General features: G+C 25.8%; 1 protein-coding gene across 2 annotated transcripts in view; it reads right to left on the minus strand.

The window, feature by feature from the left end:
* Positions 1 to 25,493, minus strand: part of LOC119671145 (mannosyl-oligosaccharide alpha-1,2-mannosidase IA) — a 112,105-nt gene that overhangs the window by 52,743 nt on the left and 33,869 nt on the right. Inside the window, exon 1 of one of the 2 annotated variants that reach the window (XM_038081674.1) lies at positions 21,004 to 21,909. The exons of the other annotated variant lie outside the window; for it this stretch is intronic. Within the exon in view, the coding sequence (XP_037937602.1) occupies positions 21,004 to 21,843 (840 nt within the window). The 5' untranslated portion in view covers positions 21,844 to 21,909. Of the gene's footprint in view, positions 1 to 21,003; positions 21,910 to 25,493 lie in introns of those variants that run through there. 2 annotated transcript variants of the gene reach the window in all.

A 25,493-nucleotide genomic window follows, 5' to 3' on the forward strand; every position in this document is an offset into this window, starting at 1 on the left:
AATGTACAATAATGTCAGCTCTAAGCACAATAATGTAAAATGAAATATAACACTAACAGAATGCGACATCCTTCTAAAACTGCGTTTATGCAAATTACTTTATTCATTTTATATTTTTTGTAAATTAGATTAAAATGCATGTTGTAAATGAATATTTTACAGACTTCTATATTTTTATAGTTTACTTGAAACACATCTTAGATGTGAGATATTCTAAAGTTAAAAACAATGGATGTTTGCATCATAACTTATAATTATTTTCCTGCCCAATATTAAATTGATTATTTTCATTTAGTACTAGCGCGTTTAATACAATTAATTTGGTAAGACGTTATGGCCTAGATTAGGCAGGAATATAAAGAATAATCTCTTAGGTTTCAGCAAACCTGCAATTTACATACCCTTGTACTAAATGATCATGACACCATTGCGCTATTGCTTAAAAGGTGACATACTTTTACAAATAGATTGTGAGTTGATACGATAAAGAAGAAATAGAATCCATCATTCACTTTCTATGTCACGGTTTAAGGCCACAGACAATGCGATTTTAAAGCAAAGTGTTCCTAAAGCGCATTGGAGCTCAAATAATGACCAGTTGTGATACCATGATTAGCGTTGTTCATACTCAGATTAGAAACACGAAACCGCCATACAAGTGAAAGTAAACCAACCTGATAAATCTATAAGTTTGGCCAAGTCTCTAATTTTATAGGATAACAGCTCTGTCAGGTTGGTAAGAAAAAGGGCTTCAAAGACATGCAGTACAATTCTTCATCCGCAGAGCCACAATCTCGATAAAAGCTATTATAGAGTAGATGCTGTCTCATAGCATCACTTCCTAGTACACAGTGAGTTGTCAACACCAATACAGAAGTGTTTAGCTTTATTAATCTTTATTTAACACAGTTGACTGGTATACTTTTTGTCCTGAGATGGTTTGGAACTAGTCCAAACTGAACAAGAACCTAGATCAAGAAACAGGAGCTTGCGGTCCGACAGAAGGATTCATCTGCCCAATTTTGTTTAGCTTTTCTTACGGTTTTTTACTATAATGAAGAAAGAATGTCATATATCGGTATCAAATTTTATTTAAACCGAAGTAAACCTAAGGAATCGATTTTACGGCACTAGTAAAAAGAAATATTAAACACTTAATTATTTTATTTAAAAAGTGTTTAGTTGAAAATTTACATACAAACTTATAGTAAATATTTTCATTTATGATTAAGGAATAAGATGACTTTTTACAAATAGAAAATTTCTATTTTTAAAATTAATTTTTCAGTATACTCGTATTCTTTCAATGCACTAAAAATAAACAATCACTTAAAATCAAATTATAATTTCACTTACCCTCAATAAAAGGTAATTGCCTCATAAAAATCTCATTAAAACTCTAATAATTTCCATCAACCATGAACAATTTTGTACATTAAATCTACACAGAACAGTAACAGCAATAGCAACAACAAAGACAACAACAATAATAATAGCAGCGGCTGCGATCATAAGAAGAAAGCATAAGCAACATTCATAAATTCATAACTGCAACGCGCCGAGTAAAATTTAATTAAGTCTGTATTTTACCCGAACGGAAAAAAATTCGATTTAAAATTACCCACAATCTATCCAACGCAGCACATCAACCCATAATCCTGCAGGGTTATAATTTCATGTTAAAATGTACTCTGCCGCACAATGATGGGTCTGCCATTTTCACTAAACTACATGACGTACGTACACTCACTCAACTATGTATGTATATATACCAACTAATACAAATGCATTTAACAAGCGCAAATACGAAATACTCAAGTAAACCGAAGCGAACACAAATACAAATAAAAAGAGCAGTAGCACAAACATTTGCAATAACTTCGTCGACGCCTGCCAAGCCGCCTGCACATCCTGTTTAGACTGTTTAGAAGGTACCAACGTCAGCCAGTGGAGTAATCGTATAATTGAATATGTTAAATGGACAACAAAATGGCGCTGACATTGGTACTGGTACTGGTGCTGGTGCTGGTGCTGGCACTGAGAAAATAAAATGTAGAATAGCAAATTTTAAATAGAATTTCATATAAATTTTACAGGCGCGTCCATAGGTTATAATATTTATGATATGCGCCAACCATAAAATATGGCAACAGGTTGTCATTTACTGGTTTAGCATTTAGAATGGTAGTTTTGCACTCAACTATAAATAACTGTTTCTGTAATGCATATTCGTTTATATGTGAGAAGTAATTTTATGCAAAATAATGCATTTCATTAAAACTTTGCGTTGTTTCAAAACTGAATTGCACTAAATAACATGTGGTGTAGTGCGGCTTGAAGTTCAGCACATTTACTCAGCACGTTGAACAGTCTTACTTTAAAGAGCAATAAAACGTAGAACCAATAAAATTAATATATTGCAATCAAGCAACATATGTGGTTAGTATAAATTTAACTTTATGATTATTAGCAAAATATGTTAAATTACACTCAATTTGGGTAAATGTTAAAAATCGCTTAATATTTAAATTTTAAATGTAAAAGAATTTATATCGACTTAAAATAACATTAATAAAAAAATATTTATGTATAATCTTTCTAAAGAAAAGTTTAAAAACTAAAAAGTAAAAGACTACTAAAAGTACAATAACATAAAAATTGATTTCCCATTGCGTATGAGTAACATAAAGTTATGTAGCAACTTTACTGCTAAATGCTGCGTATGCATTGGTTAAAATTTATACCAATCTACAATTTTAGGTTATTTTTGCCTAATATTTTGTATAAACGCTGCTAGTTATAGTAAAATACATTTAAATACATTTATCTTAACTGTCTTGAATATCTAAAAAGTGGCCATTAAGAAAGCCATACGATAATTATGTAAAGATGAGACTAGTTCTTAGAAAGGCAAATAAACGGATTTCACTAACACGAATGATGTTTTTGAAAGTAAATATGCTCTATATATATTTGATATATGCTTTTATTTGTTAGATACATCCTAGCACATCTAATATTCCCTTATTTACAACATGGTAAAACGTTATATTTGGTTAGCTTTCCACTGACTTCAATTAGCGATTTTTCCCCATTATACTACCATGTTCCTCGCAAGAATTCCAAAGGCATCAATATACAAACTAAGTCCATTCCGTCGAAATTTGAAAGCTTAATAAATTTTGCTTGCTTTCTTGTCAATCAACAGCTGTCAAGCTGTCAAAATGGTACTGCATCAAAAACCTATTTCTTCTGAAGATCAATGTAAGGCACCCACAAAGAAAATGTTTAATACTTTTTTTGATCTATAAGTTTTAACAATTACTTCAACGAGTATTTAAAGATATGCGCAATTTGTTTGCATGGGTACCTATACACAAAGAGAATGTGATCAAAGAGAACTGCAGTAAGTCATTTAGTATTCAGACAGTCCCTTTTATTGAGTTTTAGTCTTGTTGTAAAAGAGCCATTTTAGTCGGGACGTTCCGGATAACCTAAGTGTCTTTCATTTATTGTTAGTAAGCTGAAGAAAGTGAAGGAAAGTATTTATCTTATCGATCTCTACGGATAAATAAACCGGCACATCTATTGATACAACTAGGGAATCACCAAAGCTAAATCGTCTGGTAAAAAATGTAATAAACAAAAACATTTGTTTTGGTTTTCCATAAGTTGTAATAACGTTTTTATTATTACAGATATTTTTAAATATTTTTTTATTGGTGTAATATTTAACAGAAATATATATTCAAACATACAGTCGGGTAATTTTTTTGTATGCATAATATATCAATCAGATCACTAAAATATTTGTATAATATTTCATTCAACAAATACTAATTTCATTTGCGTCGACATCTTAACAATGACAAGCCAGTAAATAAGTCTCAACTAAGTCTTCCTTACAGTTAAGCAATAAATTGATTCACTTAAAACAACATACAATGTATCCGCAATAGTGTTAAAGGCATTACAAGTATACGTGTTTGGATTAAATGAAATCAAAAAAAAAATGTATATAAAAAAAACTTTTGCAAGTTAAAACATATGCGCCCAAATTGATCCCTTGCAATCAATTAATTTCGTTAATAGGAATAGTTAATAGCTGTTAAGAACTTTATCGTAAGTAAAATAAAATTTTTATGGAATAAAACAAAACAATGCTAACTTAAACTGTAACTCTCTTTATTGAGTTTCCAAATGAATGTAAACAAAGTCTTTTTTAAGTAAATTACATACGTTATATTACACAATCAAATATAAAGAGCCAAAATTTAAACCATAGACTGAAATAATTCGTTTCAACAGTTATTGTGCTCATTTTAGCAGCTCAAATTGACTTTAAAATGTTTCAGAATGTAATGCATTCATAGAGGCGATAAAAGTTAAGTGCATTACTGTAAAAAAGAGGTTAAAATGGAAATGAGATGTTGAAAATGCTAGCTTATAGCTGTGTGAAAGGTATGCATGCAGCCTCCGTTTAACTTTTACATATATATTTACGGAAACCAACGAGTGTCACTGTGGCGGAAAATTTCAATTTCAAGTAATTAAAGTTGTTATCATGAGTATAATGATGCGAACAGCAAATGGATTAAATAAGTGAAAAAAATTAAAAATAAGAAAAATTTTACAAATCCGTTAAAATTTAAATGGAATTACAATAAAACAAAATAAATAAATAAAATTTAAAATAAATTTAAGCTTTTATAAAAATAAGGAGCTGTAAAATCTTGTTAATTATTAAGCTGATTTGCATAATAATATTTAAAGGTAATATAAAAATATACGAAAAAGGCAATACACCAAAAATGTCCTGTTATACTGACGTCATACCCTCTTTATAGCAATGTTAGTAAGTTTTCAAGCAAAGCAAAAAATTGAAATTAGAATTTCAAAATCAAATTAAGCGCAACCAAAGAAAATAGGAATTGAAATTAAAAAAAATTTTCCCCATTTCTCTGTGCATTATCTTGGCACTTAATTATTTCCACCATTGCAATTTCCGTAATCAGTAAATTAAACATCGAGATTTTTTTTTTGATTTGATTGAATTTAATGATGATTTGCTCTACATTTCACTGCATAAAATTTGTTTTCAATTTCAGCTTTTGAGTACTTGATTTTAAATTCCCAGCTTTTACTCTTCACTTTATATCTTGAAATAACACGAGAATTACGTAGAGGCGCAATTCTTAAAAAAAACAAATTTTTTAGGAAAAGTTTAATATTATTTAAACATGTTTTTATTTTGAAGTGAAAACATTTAAAAAAAATAAAATAAAATAAATAAAAATCATGCAAAAACTGCTTTCGATTCAGTGAACTTAAAACAACGATAAATGGTAAACCGTAAAACACATTTAAATATTTAATTTACCCTTTTGGCTAATTGAACAAGGTGGTAAATGTTGCAAAAAAGTATTTCAGAGTATTCGTTAACATATTTTTTGCTTTTATTAAGAAATAGTATTTTTTGTTTTAAAATATAAAATTTCTTTAAATTTAACAATTAAGAAGTGAGTTATAATTTTATAATACAAATAATAATTTCTTTCAATTGAACTTAATCAGGTTTCATAAATTTTGTATATGTATCTTTATTTTATAGTGAAGCATATTTATATAAATCTGTAAATAAACACAAACAAACAAATTTACAATTTAATTAAATCATAATAAAGGAGCATTTTTATTTGCTAATGTACTACTCTAAACTATCAATAAACAAAAAATAAAAAAATTTTTGGTAAAATTATGATTCTACAGATTAATTTTAAACGCAAATATTAAACATAAGATATGATTTAAATCTTGTAAATAAAAATATAAATTATTAACAATATTCCAAATATTTGTATTAAAAATAAATAAATATTCATATGTATATATAGTATACTTATATGCTATTACTGTAGTATATATATGTATATTTAAAGAACTTAAAGTCTTAACAACAATACATTTTTTTATTTTATTTTTCTTTTGAATAAAAATTTACCAAAATTTTGGAAACAAAATGAACTTATGAACTTTAAGATATATAGTATAAATAAATTTTTAAAGGGCATTTATGTATGTTAAACAAATTCGTGTATAAGAATTTGACATATAACATTTAAATATTCATAATTATGATTCTATATATATACATATATATACTATCACTTTTACACCTATAATTATCACATCTTCATTCGCGCATAAACATTATATATTTTTATCCCAGCACGACGGTAAGCGTTAAACGGGTAGGCGTTTTTGAGAAGCTGTTAAATCGTCGCATTAAAATAATGAGTTAAGCATGTTTATCGGATTGCGACAGTTTATAAATAACACAACGTAAGGGAATATCATGAAAAGTATTTAGTAAGATAAAAATAGGGTAAATTCAGCTGCATGAATTATTTTAAAATTTTAGCATATAAGTGAAGTTTATAAGCAGCTTAAAAAATGTCAATAAAAGTATGGCTTTCAAGCGGCCTTTTGCTAATAAAATAAATCAACAAAAAATATAGGATGAATAACAAAGATTGCTTTTCTTTATTTTTTAATAAACTTGTTGCACTTTTTTGATCAGTGTCACAATTGTTCTTAGATAAGGGGGCAACTATGAACACTGCACAGAGGTTATGGCCTTGTCAAAAAAAAATGTGGTGTCAGCTGCATACAATATAATACCAATCCTGGATTTTAAAACTAGACTTCTTACTGTTTATTCAAACTGAAAAAAAAGAGTAAGAATATATGACATATAATTCTAAAGTTGAAATTGAGCTAGGATGCAAGGGCTGTTAAGCGCCTGAAAATCAATAGTGTAGATAAGATAGGAAGAGAATAAATATGTTTTGGGTTTCAGTAAAACTGCAAATCATATCCTTATTGGAGTACAGACAGTGCTACCGTGACGAAAAATATATTAGGTGGTTTCTTTGCTTTTGTAAAAGACTATAGCCGAAGAGACATTAATGTTCAAAGATTGTTTCTTCTCTTCTCTAAACTATATTTGGATGACTAAATGGTTTAACAATAATAGCACATGAAGTTATAACGCAAATAAAGGTAATTCTTTGTTCAATATGAGAATAAAATAATCGCAATATCTCACTCTATAGACTCAAACTACTTACGGAATAAATATACTGTAGAATTGAGAGTGTAATGGTATACCTGACCGTAGTCTGCATAACAGAAAATTCAACGATTAAATGAGATTATTATTTAATAAAATGTTTTATGAAAGAAAATAAAATAAGATACAAAATTTACAATAAGATACAAATTATTTGAGATGTAGGAATAAAAATGAAACTAACATTCTTGCCAAATAACAATTGCCTAAATAATAAATTTTATATACCTTTCGTAATAAAAACGAAAACTTTATTAAAAATAATTAAATAAGAAACCTGTTTTAATATTATACTAATATTGTAATTGTTATACTGTAACTGTAATACTGAAAAAGAAAGATTCATATTAAATTTAAATCAAAACATATATTATGGTACATGCACGGTGATATAAATGAATCAAATAATGTGTTTTTTATTTGTATTCGTAATATTTTAATATTATTATTTATGTTTATAGTATTTAATTGATTTGCCGGTCTCATTAATATTCAATGATTTGCCGGTTTTGTTATTATCATATGTTTTTAAAAATAAATGCCGCTTTTATATATCGTAAAGTATTATTCGTAATTTACTTTATTTATATATTCATTAATAATTAACTTTTTTATGAATAATAAATCTTTATTTAGCTTTAATAAAGAATAAATAAAAAGGTGTTGTGTCTGAATATAGTATCGCAAAATATTTGTCAGAGAGAGAAATATTTATAACCTTACTTCAAATTTAAATACAATAATATTTATATACGTTTTACATATTTACAATAAATTTGCATGTAGCAAATTTAATAAAAAATTTTATTAACATATAACAAATCGAGTATTAATTTAATTTACATAAATTAAGTCAATTAATCTTTAGTATTAACTAATACCTAACATTGAACTCGAGCTTTAAGTAATAAGTTCTTAAGCAATATCACAATATTTGAACAAAGGCATGCGGTAAAAAGAATCAGGTTGTGTTTATAGCAAGCATAAAGTTTATCTAGGTAATTTCAATTTAATTTGTAATCAATTTTTATCAACACAAAAGAAGTAAACTAAATTACCTTAAATAATGAAGCAAAAAAATCTCGGGAAAAGTAATTTTGTAAGTCTCAAGAGATTTTTATAATTTAATTAGGCTGCCAAACCACAAGTAGTAATTGATAAGCTTAAATAATTTATTTGTCAATTTATGTGTTCACTTTGCAAAACGTTTATGCTTGTATATGTATGTGAGTAAGTAAGTAAGTAAGTAAGTAAGTAAGTAAGTAAGTAAGTAAGTAAACCTGAAAACAAGCTTAAACCACAAAAACCGAGTATATGCAAATAACAGCAAAGTACACAAAAATCACTCTTTGGTTTTGGTTAGCTCCCTCCCTTGTCGTTTTCCATTTTATAAGGTTTTCTATGTGTATAAAAGTAAGAGTAAATAAACATAAACGTAACAGTGATTTTATGGTATTCTTAACGCTTAACTTTAAAATATATTGTAGCACAATAAATCGATTTACTTGGCGCATTTATAAGATACAATGGAAGACCAATTTTGTAGAGTTTATACTGCACTTCTAAAGAACGTAAAATTAAAATTTGACTTAAAAATTAAAAATTTATTACAGTTAAGAATTTTTGCATTTTAAATACATTTAAATTTTAGAAAAAATTTGACTGCATTCATGGTCAATTTGGTTTTGCCATAACACAAAATTAAAGCCTAAAAAGAAAACAAAAATTTTGTCGTCCATTTATTTCCGTTTGGTAAAACATATTTGACTTCCGCTTTGAAATCAGATTAAACACAAATGCCAATAGCGAAGAGAAATACAGATAAAAATTGTAAATTTATTAAAAACTACTAAGTACCGAAATAAATAATATAAATATGCAAACATTTTAAATATAGCAAAATGTTTCAGATATTCGAATATCTGAATTAAGTGTGCGATATACACATATATATATGAGAGAAAATATGCTACATAACAACAGAGGCAGCTTAAAATTCATTGTCAGTCACTTTGGGCAAATTTTGTGCATAATCAACACAAAAAATAGCATTATATAATGTAAGTCGAATTGAGCCCAAAAACAGACAGCATAGATTTTTGATATTTCTTGGCAAATGTGTGTTTATTATTGTTACAGCATCAGCATCAGCAGGGATTTGAAATTGGTATAAGTTAACATCATAATTTTAGGGTTTATTTTATTTCTTTTAGTGTGGAAACAGCAAAAAGTTAATGTCATAAGAGATATTTTTCCCCAAATCAAACAATAATACGATTTGTAGTAAATGCCTTAAGAACTCATTTAATTTATTTTAAAAATAAATTGAGACATTTGGTGAAATTTCAACAACTCAATAAAACATTTTATTGATATAAATGTTATCACATAAAAAATAACACAATTTTTCTAAATTTTTACTATTATTATTGTCAGCAATAACAAATGTTCCTATTCTTGATTTTTTTTATGATGCACATATTAGCAAATGTATCAGTAGATTGTGATAGAATGTAACAATTTGGGATTTAAAGTGCTGAAGTGTTGTCATCCATCCATTAGTTTTCAACCAGAGAACAAATATTAGCACAAATCTTGACATTAACATTTAAGTTAAGCACTTTGTGGTTTGCACTAAAATGTGGTTATTTCTATTTGTACATCCTGTACATTTTCTTCTATACATACATGTGAACCTTGTAATGAATGTGTATAGTAGCTATTAAACACGAAATCATTTATTCCATATTATGCGGTAAATTTACAAGGCATCATTTGCTATTATAAGGGTCAAAAGCATTTAATGCAGCAATATTAATACGTTTAGTAATGCTTTCAACAAAATCCTACAAAATATTATAATATGTGGGTGTAAAGACAATTAAGCTTATTTACTCTCAAACATCACAAATTTAAATAAAACACATTCTTTGATAAATTGGTAGCAACAAAATATTGTAAATAAAATTAATACGACAAAATAAAAAATAAATAATTGGTTAGAAAGATAAAAATATTATATAAACTAAACAAAAAGAATTCTTTTTAATGAACTTAGTAAGACATAATAAAAAATAATGTTTTTTTTAATACTAAGCTATCAATTTTTTCATTAAAAAATTGCTAAAAGCTGCATTTAATTTTTTTTTTTAATTACTTTCACAAATATATTTCTAATGTTTATAGTTTACAAAAATTTATAATCTCGATCAATCACTTCAAACAAGCTGAAATTTATCTATACTGAATACTTGTTTGAAGTTTATTGCAAATTGTTTTAGTACATTACTTACTTTTTCAATATATCAACAACAAATGATTGATAGCTGTTAAATATTGAAATACAAAAACTTAATGCTTAAAAGTAAAAAAACAGTTAAAGGTTTTTGCTTTAAAAGCATTACACTTAAAAGTTTCTATATAGAAAAACGCACAAAAACCACAGAAACAAGATATTTTAACAAAGCACTACAATTTTAGAATTAATGTATTTGTTTGTGAAGGAAAATAAAAAGCATATTACAGAGATTGCTAAATATTTCGGATTTTTAAAAAATTAACATAAATAAGCAGTATTTTATTAAAAAATTTTTAACATCAATTGAAAGATAATAATTTTCTGTATAAAAATGATATAAAAGTAGTAACAATTAACCTCATGCAATTTTTTCAATAATTCAATAAAATTTTTATTCAGCCATAAATCACTACAAAAAATTTCATAAACGAAACATTGATATTAATATAATATAATATAATATTATATAGTATAATGGGAATATGGGAATAAGTAAAAATTTATCAGATATAAATAGACATGAATATACCCGTACTGAGTACTACGACATCGATATATTGAATTAGCAGTTTACAATATTCATTCTAATTATAATATGATTTTTATTATGACTTTTATGACTTCTATGACTTTTATAGATATTATTAATATTATAGTCGTTTTTAACGAAAGAGTGTTGGAAATAATTTAGGCATATGATCCGTTGTGGTACGTTGAAAATATCTCTTATTTTTTAACCTGATGTATTTCCGATAAACTCACTGGTTTCAGTAATTTTTAGACTCCTTTAGATTTCTTATTAATATTTCTTTAAAATATCGTACTACAAATAATCTGAGCCGCTTATGGATGGCTTTAGTTGCTGAAGTAAAAGCCAAAAATTAAAAGGATAAAAAAATAGAATGACATGAAGAACTTAATAGATTTAAATTAACCTTATATTTATATTTAAAGATAGCAGAATAATACATATATAATGTTTTTTCTGCATATATAAATGTAAATTAAAAGGAATTAAACGTACTTAATAAAGAACTTAATAAATTTAAATTAACCTTATATCTATAAATAGTTTGGAACATTAAAATAAATTTTTAAAAAATTGCAGATAGGAGTACTTATATAAAATATATTAAGAATAAAGCTCTTCTATTAAAATCTTTTAGTACTGTTGGATATATATAAAAACACAAAGTGCAAGAAACTTACAATTGAGAAAACTGATATACTGTAATCACTGCAACAAAATTAATCTTAAATCTTTTCCAATAATTTGATAAATCTAACAGATAAACATGGACAGAATTATCTATCGAAGGACAAGAATTAAATACCCACTATTTGGTATGTTGGAACTGTTATATATTATAAACATTATACTGTAGCCAGCTACTGTTGCTTAATCGAACGCATAAGACATAGTTTTTACTTATATTATGGTATATACCATATACGATATATGATATTTATATCATTGATATTGAATGGAAACTATGGTATTCATTAGTATTATTTGAATTAAAAATAATATAATGTATACATTATATTATTATATTATTTATACATTTTACATAAAGGTTTGACTACAAATATAAGTATAGTTTATATTTAAAAAAATATTGTGAGTTGCGAATGTTTTAATTGCAAAATATTTAAAAGATAATAAAAACTATTCAACAGCTTTAAGAAATTCAATATTTTATTTTCCTTGTTTTATTTTAAATACTCTTCTTTGCCTGTATTGAGTCTCTGCAGCTGGAAGATAGTTTCTGTTATTAATGTGCTGCTTCGTATTCCTGTTCATTGTTAGCATTAGTATACTTGGTGTTGTCTATTAAATACACGCTTCATGCATTCCGGAAATTGAATACTTTCCGGTATTGAACAGTGATTATTCTTACTCAACTCTTATATTGTGAGTCTACCTATTTCTACCCACTTTCATTGTTCAACCAAAGTCATTGTCTGCAGGAAAAGGTGGTATTTTGTAGGATTTGTAGCGCTAAAACTTTCCTCCGTAGAAATAATGTAAAAGCTGAAAGTATGCGATACAATTCAATAACTACTGAAGCGATACTATTTTGGTTAGTGAAAGGAAAACGAGAAGTAAATTCCAAGTAAACCAAATGACATTACGTTGTCGTTGGTTTTGCAATATCCTGTTTCCGTTTAGAAAATAGCAGAATACAAAAAAAAATCAAGAACTAACTAAAAATTGAAAAAATTTTTATTAAATATTTTATAGCTGCTTGTCGATATTTGTAACGATAACAAGATTTAGTGTTGTCATATCATATTTGGTGACAACATTGTATAATACCCAGCAGTAAGTTTATTTTATCAAAATGAAAATATAATAATCTTTTTCATATAAAGTACAACCCTGAGAGACACTTTAACAGCTATTTTTAATATACGAATTTATCTAAGATAAAGTTGAAACATATAATTTGGAAATGTTTTCTGTGCACATCTAATAAGTAAACATTCTTCGTAGGCAGTAATGCTTGAATTTTGTCTTCTCGTTGAGACAATTTCATTAGCATTTATTCGTAACGAAGCATTTTATTGAGTTTATATGTATGTGATGTCAAGAACATTTGAACTTTTCTTAAGATTAGCGTCTGCTACTAATTTAGAAGTTCATTCTGCTTGAATATTTGCATTTTATCACATCATATGAATTGATGCTTAAGATGAATCGGATATGAGACTACGCACAATAGTAGATAACTACTGCTTTCTTTTTACTTTCTCAATATCAATTGGAAAAGTAATAGTGATTTCAAAATAAATAGAGTTGATTTAGTATAAAAATAATATAAAAACAAGAAAACATTAAAAAAATAAAATTTTATGGATATAAATGATATTGAAACTTTTTAAGACATCACAAAGGAATCAAAGAAATATTGAGTACAATAATAATAAAATATGTTTAATTTGCATCAAAATAATTTGCCTAAATTATAAAAATACTAACAATTAGAAAATAAAACTAAGTTGGTCATTTGCAAAAATATATTATATACTAACAGTCAAACAAAACGTCAATACTTTTAGTTTATTCGAAAAATGTATTTTTCTACTAATAATTATAACAAGTAGTAAGAATTACTGATCCAGAATCAACTCCAATACATTTATTTTCAATGTCAAAATTTAAATTTTCGTATCAATAGTAATATTTTTAATATTGAGAATAATACGCAAATTGATGTAAATCATGTAATCAAAATTAAAGTACATGAGTTAAAAAAAACAACTTTTTTAGTTCATAGGTTCATATAATTATAACCGTTTATATATTACACTGATCATACTGACTGCTGATTATATATAATAAAAATATACTACTTCCCAGTAATAATTACTTCAATTAAGTATGTATGTATGATCAAGCCTTTTGCTTAAATATTCAATGTCATAATAAGTATAAAAAGAAAAAATTCTCAATATATTCAATACGTTCATACTAATTGTATAGTATATATTTTAATAATAGTTAAGTTAGTAAAAAATGCTATTAAAAATTGTAATTTAAAAAAGAAAATTAAAAAAATAATTATTAATATTTTTATTATTATTAAAAAGTAACGATCATGTAACATATAATTATTTATTTATTTTTATTTAAAAAATGAATTTTTAAACTTTGAGCAAATATAAATAAATAAATCAATAAAAAATGACAGTTTCCTTATTAAAATATATTAGATTTTTTAAAATGATAGTAGATTGGTTATAGACCAGTGTTTTTCAATTTAGAACGTCATTCGAACCGTCTCAACTTAAAAACTCTAATATACAGTCTGTGTTCCGGAAATTGTACCAATATTTGCCAAAATAAAAAAACTTTTGTTGTAGTTTTTTAATAATAGACTGAACTAATTTTAATTAGTATTATTATTATAAAACAGTTAACACAAGTGGAAATATACTAGATAATTTTAGTTGTTCAATTTTACAGTTCAATCAACTAATTATTGTTAAAGTTAGCAACAAATTTTACTTTCATATTTGTATATTTAGAAAGTAATATACATAATTGTATTATTATTAAAGTTTCGTTTTAAAATGCTCTGCGCAAAAACTAAAACTAACTCTTCAAATATTTTTTTCCACAGTATTTTTAAAAGTTAACAAGTTTCTTCAATGTTTCTTATATTTAATTATAAAAACTTATAGTTAATATTAGTACTAAAATATAAAAACATACATATATCAAAATTTTATAGTTTATATTATTTTTAATTGGTTTATATTGTCACAGTAAAGACGCTCATTCACTTGAATACTCCATTGGTATAAATTATATAGAAGAAGCTAATGCCTATCTTATGAATATTGTTGAATTATTATATTATATTGACCAAAATTATATTTTAATTATAAAATGGGCGCATTGTGAAGGTAATTAATATACAATTTAATATACAGCTACTGTAAATTAATCCAACGTATATATATAGTAATATATATACTATACCAACGTATAATATATATATGATTCTTATGTGATAGAATTGAATATATAATTTAATATTTTTAAATAATGTCTTTAATACAACAATATCCCCTGCTTCAACTATATTTGAAAGTCATATTCAGAGAACTTCAAACTATCAAAGATAGTCATCATCGGGAAATATAGAACTATCAAATATTGAGTCGAAATTTGGATATTCATTTTGTTAAAAAACAATAATGTGTGTTATAATTAACTGAAAAGTAAGTTTTTTTCTTAATAAATATTTTATGATTCTCAACTGTTATAAATAAATACAAGTATAGCAACTTACCAAAAACACAGTTAAATAATTATAGAATAAGAAACGTACCTGGAAAGAAAAATTTATTATTATAAAAGTCGCACAAATTAAATATTTTTAATAATTAATTTCAGTTAAATGACCATTTTAATACCTATAAACTAAATAAAAAAAAAAATAATTTATGGAGTGAATGTATGTGATTTCGTTTAGTATTAATTGCTTTGGTATTTTTAGTACTAAGCGTATGCATATAATTTTTATTTTTTGTGAATTAAGAACGTCACATGCACACCACTTCAAATAAATCTGAAAATTAATGGCAAAGGTTATTAGTGCTGGACAATAGAATGCACCACTAACAATGGCGTTAAGCGGGTTACAGTTCTAAGCCAAAAAAGTGAAAATAAATCTGCTTCATAAATAAATTGTTTGTGTGAAATGGAAATACAAAAACCAAAGAACAATTAAATAAAATAAATAAAGATATAAATAAATAAAAATATTGAAATTGATTTTTACAAAAAAAAAAAAAAATAATAATTACTAAATACTGAAAATTACTGTTTAAGATACAGACATTTAATTTAATTTTGAACTTTACTGAGTTCTAAAACTTATTTAAATTAAAAACTGTACTCACAAAGTAATCCGTAATTGTATTACTTAACTTTATTATAAAGACACAAAGTGGTTTTTCATGTATAATTACAAATTATATACCTTAAATTTTATAAGGTACACAATTAAAAAAAAGAGGTCAGTATACAACTTATAGTTTGAAGCAATTTTTTTGTTTAATGCATTTAATGCAATTAAAAATGTGTACTTACAAGTTCTTTAAACATATATATGTTACATATTAATTTTAATTAGCTATTAATAATTTCTGGTTTTTAAAGCAATACGATTCTTAGTTTTTGTAAGTAAACCCACAAACCTACAAACTAAATAAGTAATTTCGATGTTTCTCTTTATAAGTGTCATGTTGAGAAATGTTTCTTAACAATTTTATATTACCATAATTTATTAAAAATTCGCGTGTACTTAGACTACTAATTAAAAATTTTAAACTTCAAGTAACAAATCTTTTAATGTCACCACATCGACAGTATGTGTTTTACAAGATTCATCCCAACGGAAGTCATTAAAAACGGACAAACGAGTATACAATGCTATTACAGAAGGTATGGTATGTGAAAGAAATAAGTAATTAAAATTCGTACAAACATTATGTACATTTTTATCTGTGTAGCAAATTCTAGAATGCATGCCAGAAACCTACTAAAATACAAAGATGAAAAACAAGTTTACAGGTGCTTAATAGGCTATATTTAAATTAATTATGTTTAGCTAAAATATTCCGATTCGCATGAATTAACATGTAGATTACTGATTATAGTATGCAAAATTGAAGTATAAAAATGTATATAATTTACATATTATTGTTTAGTTATATGAATGAAATTAAATATTTTATCTTTTACTGATTAAAAAATATTTCTGAACCGTAAACATGCAAAATTATAAATTATACTATATTTTCAATACTTTGGATTAAGAAATAAATTATCACATATACAACACTACTTTTCTTTGACTATAAATAGAAAAATTATAATATTCATTATTGACAGAGAATATTATAACTTATAAGTATTATAAATATTTATGATAATCATAATATTTTAACTAAAAAATTGGTATAATGCAATTTTGTAAAACTCAATTTGCGATGAAAGCAGTCGCTTTATTCGATCTGTATTCTATTACTATTCATAAATTTATACAATCATTTACTATTTTAGCTCCCCATTGTAAGTAATAAACTTGCTTTCAAATTCAAGAATTTACTCATTACACCCATTAATTTTTTGCTATTTACTAACTTATATATAAACGACAAAAAACAAACGCTTGTGTATACCATGGTAAGTATTATATTTCCTTTAAAATTCAAGTATTCACCTATAAAAAATATATTCATTTGTTTGTTATTTAGTTTTTATTCACTATGTTAAAACAAAAAGAACTGCCGGCCTGTATGCTGCTAAATATGTAGTAATACGTTGGCAAATAGAAAGAGAATATTTTGAAATTTAATCAATAAGTAAATAGCTTTTGTATTTTCGAGCGTTTAACTAGTCCATAGATTTCTTGAAAATCATTCGCTATGGAGTTTACATGCATTCTGGAAATACCTTAATTAATTTTTTTGGTTGGAACTAAGAAAGATGTAATAAAATGTGATTTGTAAATAAGTAGTTTTTTTTTGACATTATTTTATGACAAATATTTTTTACTATAAATATTTAAATACATAAACTATTTATGTATAAATTAAAGCATTTATATATAAACTGTTAAACATTTATATATTCCAAAAAAAAACATTAAATTTTTTTTAATACAAAAATATTTTTTAAAAATAGTATACACTAACAAAACAACCTCGCATAGAGTTTATCCTCATAAATTTGTTAAATGTTAGATCGTATACCGGTTAAAATTGGACATAAAACTGACTTAAATAGCAGCGATAAAAATAAAAAAGCTATTTGCTTGAACTAGAGAGTCTTTAAATATTTGCGATTATGGGATTTCATATATATATACATATATCTAGATAAAAGCACTTGCAGATTAACAGTAAAATTTATTCAAATTAGCTTTCATACAAGTACCTTACTTTTCACAAACTAATATTAAACAATTTTAAATATTTTTTATAGCACAAAAATATATAAACCAAAAACGAAGTTAACTTGAAAGCTATAATACCCTTTATACAGAGTTAATAAGAAGAATTCGCTAGAATCGGCATATTAATATAATAAACACCATTTGTTGCTCCAGTAATATATTCTGAAAGTTTTTTAATTATCAAATACTATTTCTACCGATATCATGTTCTTTCATAGGAATCTGCGAATAATTCATTCTATAACATAATTATGATTATTCAATGCATATAGCAATCATGAAATGTAGTTAACCGATTTCGTTCATTCCGACAAATATTTATGGTCAATTTCAAAAAACAAAAGCCAACAGTATACATTATATACAGTATACAGTATATTTTACCGATCCAGTTTACTGCTTTCACACTAAGGTGTCACATATACAAACACCAATTTCTACTCAGTGAAACGACTAAGATATAATATAAGGAGAAGAAATATACATATATAATTAGTGAAAACATTTTTATTTAAATATATACCATTAATATATAGTATATTTATACATATATTATACATATTCTGTATTTAAATGCTCTCAGCTGTTGAGATCAAATCAGTTCATTTGAATAAAATATTTACTAAGATACTCGGCTACAATGCACTGAAACCGTATATGCATATATTATATATACCTATATATATGTATTACAATATGTACCAAAAGTTAAAATAGAAAATTGTCGACATTTTTAAATATTGTACTTAACAGTTATTTAATTTTGCAATTTTTTATATCGTTAGAATTCCGAAATGCAATTTGGAAATGAAACTACCTAAAATGCTTCAATAAATCATTTATTTTCTATTTCCGTTTACTCTTATTAGTCCGATAACACAAAAGTTACCTATATACATAAATTTACGTTTAACAAACAAAAAAATAAGAAAACATTTTTTATTATTAGAACTATCTTGTATCAACATTTATCATAATAAACTTTTCATAAAAATAATGCTTAACAATACTTGATTTTTATAAAAGATATATATATACAAAATCACTTCGTTTATATGCAAATTATGAAAATTATAGTAAATTAAAATAAATTGAAACAAATGTCATGAACAATAGCTTTTATTATATATGACTGAAACGTATTTTATTACGTATTGGATAGACAAAATGAAATTTAATAGAATTTAAAATAACATTAGGTCAGCTAATTTTTTATTCAAATTATTATTATAGCAATTGAATATTCATAAATCAAAAAAATTATTATTCATTAAAAAAAATAACTTACATTTATCTCAAATTTTATCCAAATGCATGACCATATTCAACTATAAATGCAATTTACATCTATGTCGTAAATTATTTAATGAGCTATTTTTTATCTCAAATACTTTGAGCCAACAGTTATACTTGTATATATTAAATCATTTCGACAAGTCGATCATAATATATATATTTGATTAGGTCTCTTTCGCAATCTTTCAAATATTTTTACAAACAATATATGAGTAAAGTCTCTAAAAAAATATCAAGCGTCGCCATTTTTTAAATCACACCTGTAAACAATTGTAAATTTGATTTTTAATGCTTATTAAAAATATAGCATTATCTAATTGCAATAAAAAAGTTCAATAATTTATATATATAAATACATTTATTGTAACATATACATATATTTAAATAATGTATTTTTCACACAATCACTTAGGTATATGTTTAATTCCGGCTTTTAACTCTGATTACTAATTGCAATATAAAATTATTAGGTTTAGATATACTCATCAGGTGTTCCAAAATTAAAATAAAAAATATGTATTAAATTATTTATAAGTAACAGACGGATAGAAACGTACATTTTTGAAATAATACTAAGTTGAAGTCTATAAATAATAATTAGCCCGGTAACAAATTATTATAATAATAATAATTTAATATATAATTTCTAGTTCCAACAAACAAAGTTTATATTTGAGCCCGGTTTTAAAAAAATAATTAATAATATTTTTATTTTATTTTTTGTAGTATTAAAATAATACTTATTTAACGTGATTATAGTACGGCATAAGCTTGTTATATTGTAAAAAAACAAAAAAACTTACTATATAAAAATGAATAAGAGAGAGTTCTCGTAATACAGACTCTAAAAATGAAACAAAACAAACAAGGTACAGTTCTATATTATCTGGATATAAAACAATTTTTTCTTAATAGGAGATTATATCTCCTGTAATGCGTGTCTACCAGCTCTTGAAGAAAGGTCATCAGAACACCTATGTTCAGGTTTGGCCAGAACTAGACTTAAGTTTCTGAGGGGCCCCCTTCTTCAACACACTCGACGATATCTCTAGCATTAGCATTGACCAGATTCTTGCCTTTATAAATGTCTCGGACTGGTTCTAACTTGACCTTCTCTCTACTACTCACTATTACGAGGTGTTGTGGATTCAAAACGGCTTTTTTAGCTAATTGAGGAGGACTCGTTCCTCCTTCCACCACAACTAACTAACTAACTAGGAGATTATATGTATATATATTATTATTATATTATATTATTATATTTCGTTCAATGAAATAAATGTGACAACTAAATACTTTTTTAATTAAATAAATTAACAAATTTTAATCATTTATTTTAAAACAAATATTAAAAAGTCTTAGGATTTAATATTTTAATGTTGTTGCATCTAATTCATTTATTTTCACACATTATTTATAAAAATTGCTTTTCAAAATCTTCAAATTAATTTTAAATTTTAACAACTCAATTTTCCAACTTGCATCTTTTATTGAAGAGTTGATAATCCTATTCATCGATTGCACAATACAAGGCTAATAAGACTAAAATTTTTTATCAATATAGATCTCTAGCAAAACATCATTTTGAATATGAAAATGCTATAAAAATATTTCAACAATTAAAATGGCAAGAAGTTTTAGTTTGTTAGTTAAGAGACACATTCTTGAGTGTTTTATACTAAAGCTTAAATTATTGAATTAAGTTCAAAACCAAAATGATTTATCAAATAGATTGTAGAGTGTCGTAAAGTTTAATATACAATGTTAATTTAATTTATTGAACAATTATTAACATTTATTACCTTTTTAATATGATTACGTTTCTCAAAATCAATCAATGCGGGATTGTGATCAGCAATACTTAGTTGACTTCTTACATCTATGTCTGTAGGAACAGTAGCTGCTGTTGGCATATTTGTTTTATTTGCATTTATTAACACTGGTGTCAACGTTGTAGTTGACCCCATTGTCGTCGTCGATGCTATTGATGGTGTTGGTGGTGTTGATAGTGTTGTTGAGGTGTGTTGTACGTTATTTGATGCTTCAGTTGTTTCAATGCCCCGTAACAGTGGTGTAGGCCTAACCATGCGTGACAGTGATTCGTTTAACTTTTGCATTTCAGGAATAATTGCCGCGGGTACCGAAATCGAATCAATGCTGCCATCAGCAATAGCACCATTTAGCGGTGCTACTACCTTATTAAAATTGGAAGAATTAATGGAGGTATTTGAGACGGCAACATCGGTAGCAGTGAGATTTCGTATATCAATTTCGATGACAATTTTGTTTTGTTGCTGCTGATTTTGCATATGTTGCTCATGTTTACGATTAATGGCAACGTTATTGTTATTATTATTAAAACGTTGTAAGTTTTTTGGATGTGTTGCGGCAATATAATTTAAATCATTCCGTGATAGGCGATGTTGCTGTAATGCTGAATACTGTTGCTCCACCAGTGCAGCACGAGCTTGCGCACCATTTTCCGCCGCTGAGTCACTTGCAACTTTTTCGCGTAATTTAACAATATTCGATATGTTAATGCTATTGGTAAGTGTGATGCCAGTGATTAAGACCAAAACGATCGTGAGTATGACACCAAGTATGACTAATATATGAATTCGAAAACATTTTTGACTGCACATTGTTTGATGGGCAGCTTTAACACAATATACGAATGCAATTTTATAATTTGAATTAAACTTATTTTAATTAAATTTATTTTATTAATATTTTTTTACTTTTAAAGTAAAAGGCACAAAAACATTAAATTTTTCTAAAAAATTTCTTTCATTAATAATTAAATCACAATTTTTACACCATAAAAAAGCGTACGCGAACGATTTCACTGCGAAAACCGTTGAAAATAATTAAACAACGTATGGAAAATTTATTTATTTATTTATTTTCAAATCGTGTTAAATTTTTAGTTGTAGTTTTACGCTAATTATTTATATGCTCGCGCAGAAACTTATAAATTATTTACTCTCCGCTACAGTCTGCAATCTACCGCGGCTAATGCTGAAATGAGCTCGTAATCCACAAACTCAAGCAGCGTTGCATGTATCTGTTGTTGTTATTATTAGTATTTTTTTTTTTTTGTTGCTGTTTATTTTTTTATTGTTGTTGTTGATTAGGTTTTGACAAGTTCAACTTTAAACGCTGATATTATGGTCACGCTTGACTGTAGGTTGTGGGGAAAAAATTGCAAATTGTGTTCTATAATATTTTTTTGTCGGTGTTGGAAGATATATATTTCTGTTATTCGATAACTGTACGGCGATCATGTTGAACTAAGTTATTGTTGTGGCTACGTCTAAACTTCCTTGGCCCCGTTGTCATCAAAAACAATAATTGGATCGGCATTTTGATCAAATGATCTGGCTATAGTAACATCAAACATTATTTGCGTCGTCTCATTAAACTTATTTGTTTTCACTTTTTTCATATCTGATATTTTACTTATTATTAGATGAATTTTATTATTACAACAGTATCATAAAATAAGCACATTCATAAAAGTTTAAAGTTTTTAGTTCTTAAGATTTGAAGAGCCGCTAAAATATTTAAATATTTTATTAAATTATTCAACAAAATGTTCTTTTACACATCAATACAAATATATTTATTAAAGCAAATATTTGATTACTTTTTCTTTTATAATAAATAATTTTATTATAATAGTTATGAGGTGTGATAGATTAGTATGCTTGAAACAATCATACGCATACATATTTAAAAAAGAAAATTTAAAATAAGTTTCACTAGAATTATATTGTTTTTTTTAAATACTCTTTTCGACATAAGTTGTACTTGCTAAGTTAACACTCACAGACATTGATAGAACCCGTGTTAAGACAAAATCAAAATGAAACCCTAATAACTAAACATTCTGAGAGAGTGATATTAAAATAATTTCATCAATGCAAAAACTCGTGAATGAAATGATCAATCAGAATGTATTTTAAATTTAGAATTTTCTATGTGATTTAAGTATTCAAATGCAAATTAACTGAACAAATTGTCTCTTTCAGTAAAAATGTTCAAAAATGCAAATAATAATAAAGAGTCTAGTTTGTATACAATATTCAACAGTGTGCAATACAATAGTTACAATATATTATTCATTTATATTATGATTACCATAGTTATTAGGCGAGAACCATTACTTTAAGTCGTAATAACAAGCACCTCAAACATATATCTCATAAGCAAACTTTTAGTGTATTTTTAAATAAACATTTGTAATTTGACATTCAAATTAAACAAAACTTATTGTTTTTAAATAATTACATTTTAATTGCTAATATAAGAATTACATTTTTATTAATGATCTATAGGCCACTTCTATCCCCAGCAAAAAATATGCAACTGTCTGTCCTAGGCGCATTTAAGGTACTTACACATATTCGTACTTAAAATCCTAAGTGGGGAAAAGGAGTTATTTATAGTGTATACATTTTCTAAAAATGGTCTTGATGTTCTACTTATAACTTATAACTAATTTTAACAAATAAACTAGTTTCGAAGTTTTTAAAAATATAAAATAATTTATATGAAATTATAAATAATAAATAAAACTAGAGTTTAAAATATCTGTAAACTCAGGAAATGACACAGAAATTATGAGAAATTGCTAACCAAGAAGTAGATATAGATAGGTTATATAATAATTTCGAAAATAATATACTTCATGGATGAAAATTACTTTCTGTATGAACATGTCCATAGAATGGCTATCTTTTCCAATGCTGAATGTATCAATTGAAGAAATCATTATCAATTATGTAAAATTGCAAATGTCTAACTTTGTGTCGCAACAGACTTTTACAATTCTAAAATGGTACTAGTTAGTATTATTAGATTTTTTAAAATATATGATTTTTTTACATATAACATAGTGAAATTATATATTTTATTGTATGAATTATAAGTAAGTAAAAATTAAGTAAACATAATCTCATATTTATTAAATTTCACTTCAAGTAAAATTTTATAATAATTCTTTTAAATCAGCTATAAGCTGATAACTAAAAAATTCAATATATATGTCAGTGCCACGTCCAAGCGGTAAGCAATAAACATACACAACAGTTTCTTAATATTTATGTACTAAACATAAACATGAATGATTCATATGCAAAATAATTTCACAAATTTACACAATTAAAATTGAGAGGTTAGCTATATAGGTGTGTTCTACGTGAGTTGCAAACACAAAGGCATATACGATACAAGATACACTAAAAAACAATGGCAAATGCAAAAAAAAAATAAAAAAGAAAAGTGCAAGGCTCAGCATTTCCATATAATCACACACAAAAACAGAGAGCACTGGATAAGTTAGGATTATTGCTCCAAGTATTGTAAAGTCTTTACTTAAATTTATATAAAAATAACTCAGAATTACTTCTACTGCAGTATTAAAAAAATTAAAAACTTAAATAATTTTAAAATGAAAATTAAATTTTAAATTGATCATTTCTCCTTAAATTTATATTTCCCTTAAAGGGACTATCGAAACGCTCTTTGTCACTCAGTTGGTAACACTGTTTTGTTATAATATCGAAAAAATAGTCTGTCTTAACTTTTATATTGCAAATGAAATCTCTTCTACAGAAGCGCTATAAATGTTACATAAAACTTACAGTTAATCGACTTTATCAAAATCAAGTGCATATTAAGTATAAGAAATGGTGTCTAAAAATCCTCATTTAAGTCTGAGTTATGCAGTCGGTAAAATATATTTCAAGAATTATTTCGTCCTATTTTAAACAATTCTTTGGGCATGAATTATCGAGTTGGCGTTCAACTATTGCCGGAAAACCTGATTTTTTAGAGAAAACTCAATTGCTAAAAGGTCGCTATAGGCATGATAACTCGTTTCAATACCGACCCCACGTTCATAGGACGCAACAACTTTTAGAATGATGTCTTCCACTGAACCGAAACCGAAGAAAGCATTATAAAATTGAACAATTTTACTTTGGCACTTGATATCGCTTAACTGGCTTATGCGACGTTTGAGAGACCAAATTCGTTGAAATCAACGATAGTGATTGCCATCTTGCCAGACTAAGAGAAATCACGGCGAGTATTCAAGTCGATTTTAAGAAAAATGTTGATTGGGTTATTCGTTAACGTAAATGTATTAGTTTGGAAGGGATCTATTTTGAAGGTGATAGAATAAATTTTGATTATTATTAATACATATTTCATGTTTTATTTATAGTTTCCCAGTACTGTCTTAACGTGATAGATATTATATTGACATACGTGTTGTAAAAAATCTTTT

This window comes from Teleopsis dalmanni, chromosome 1 (assembly GCF_002237135.1).
Source record: "Teleopsis dalmanni isolate 2A chromosome 1, ASM223713v2, whole genome shotgun sequence".
Taxonomy (NCBI): Eukaryota; Metazoa; Arthropoda; class Insecta; order Diptera; family Diopsidae; genus Teleopsis; species Teleopsis dalmanni.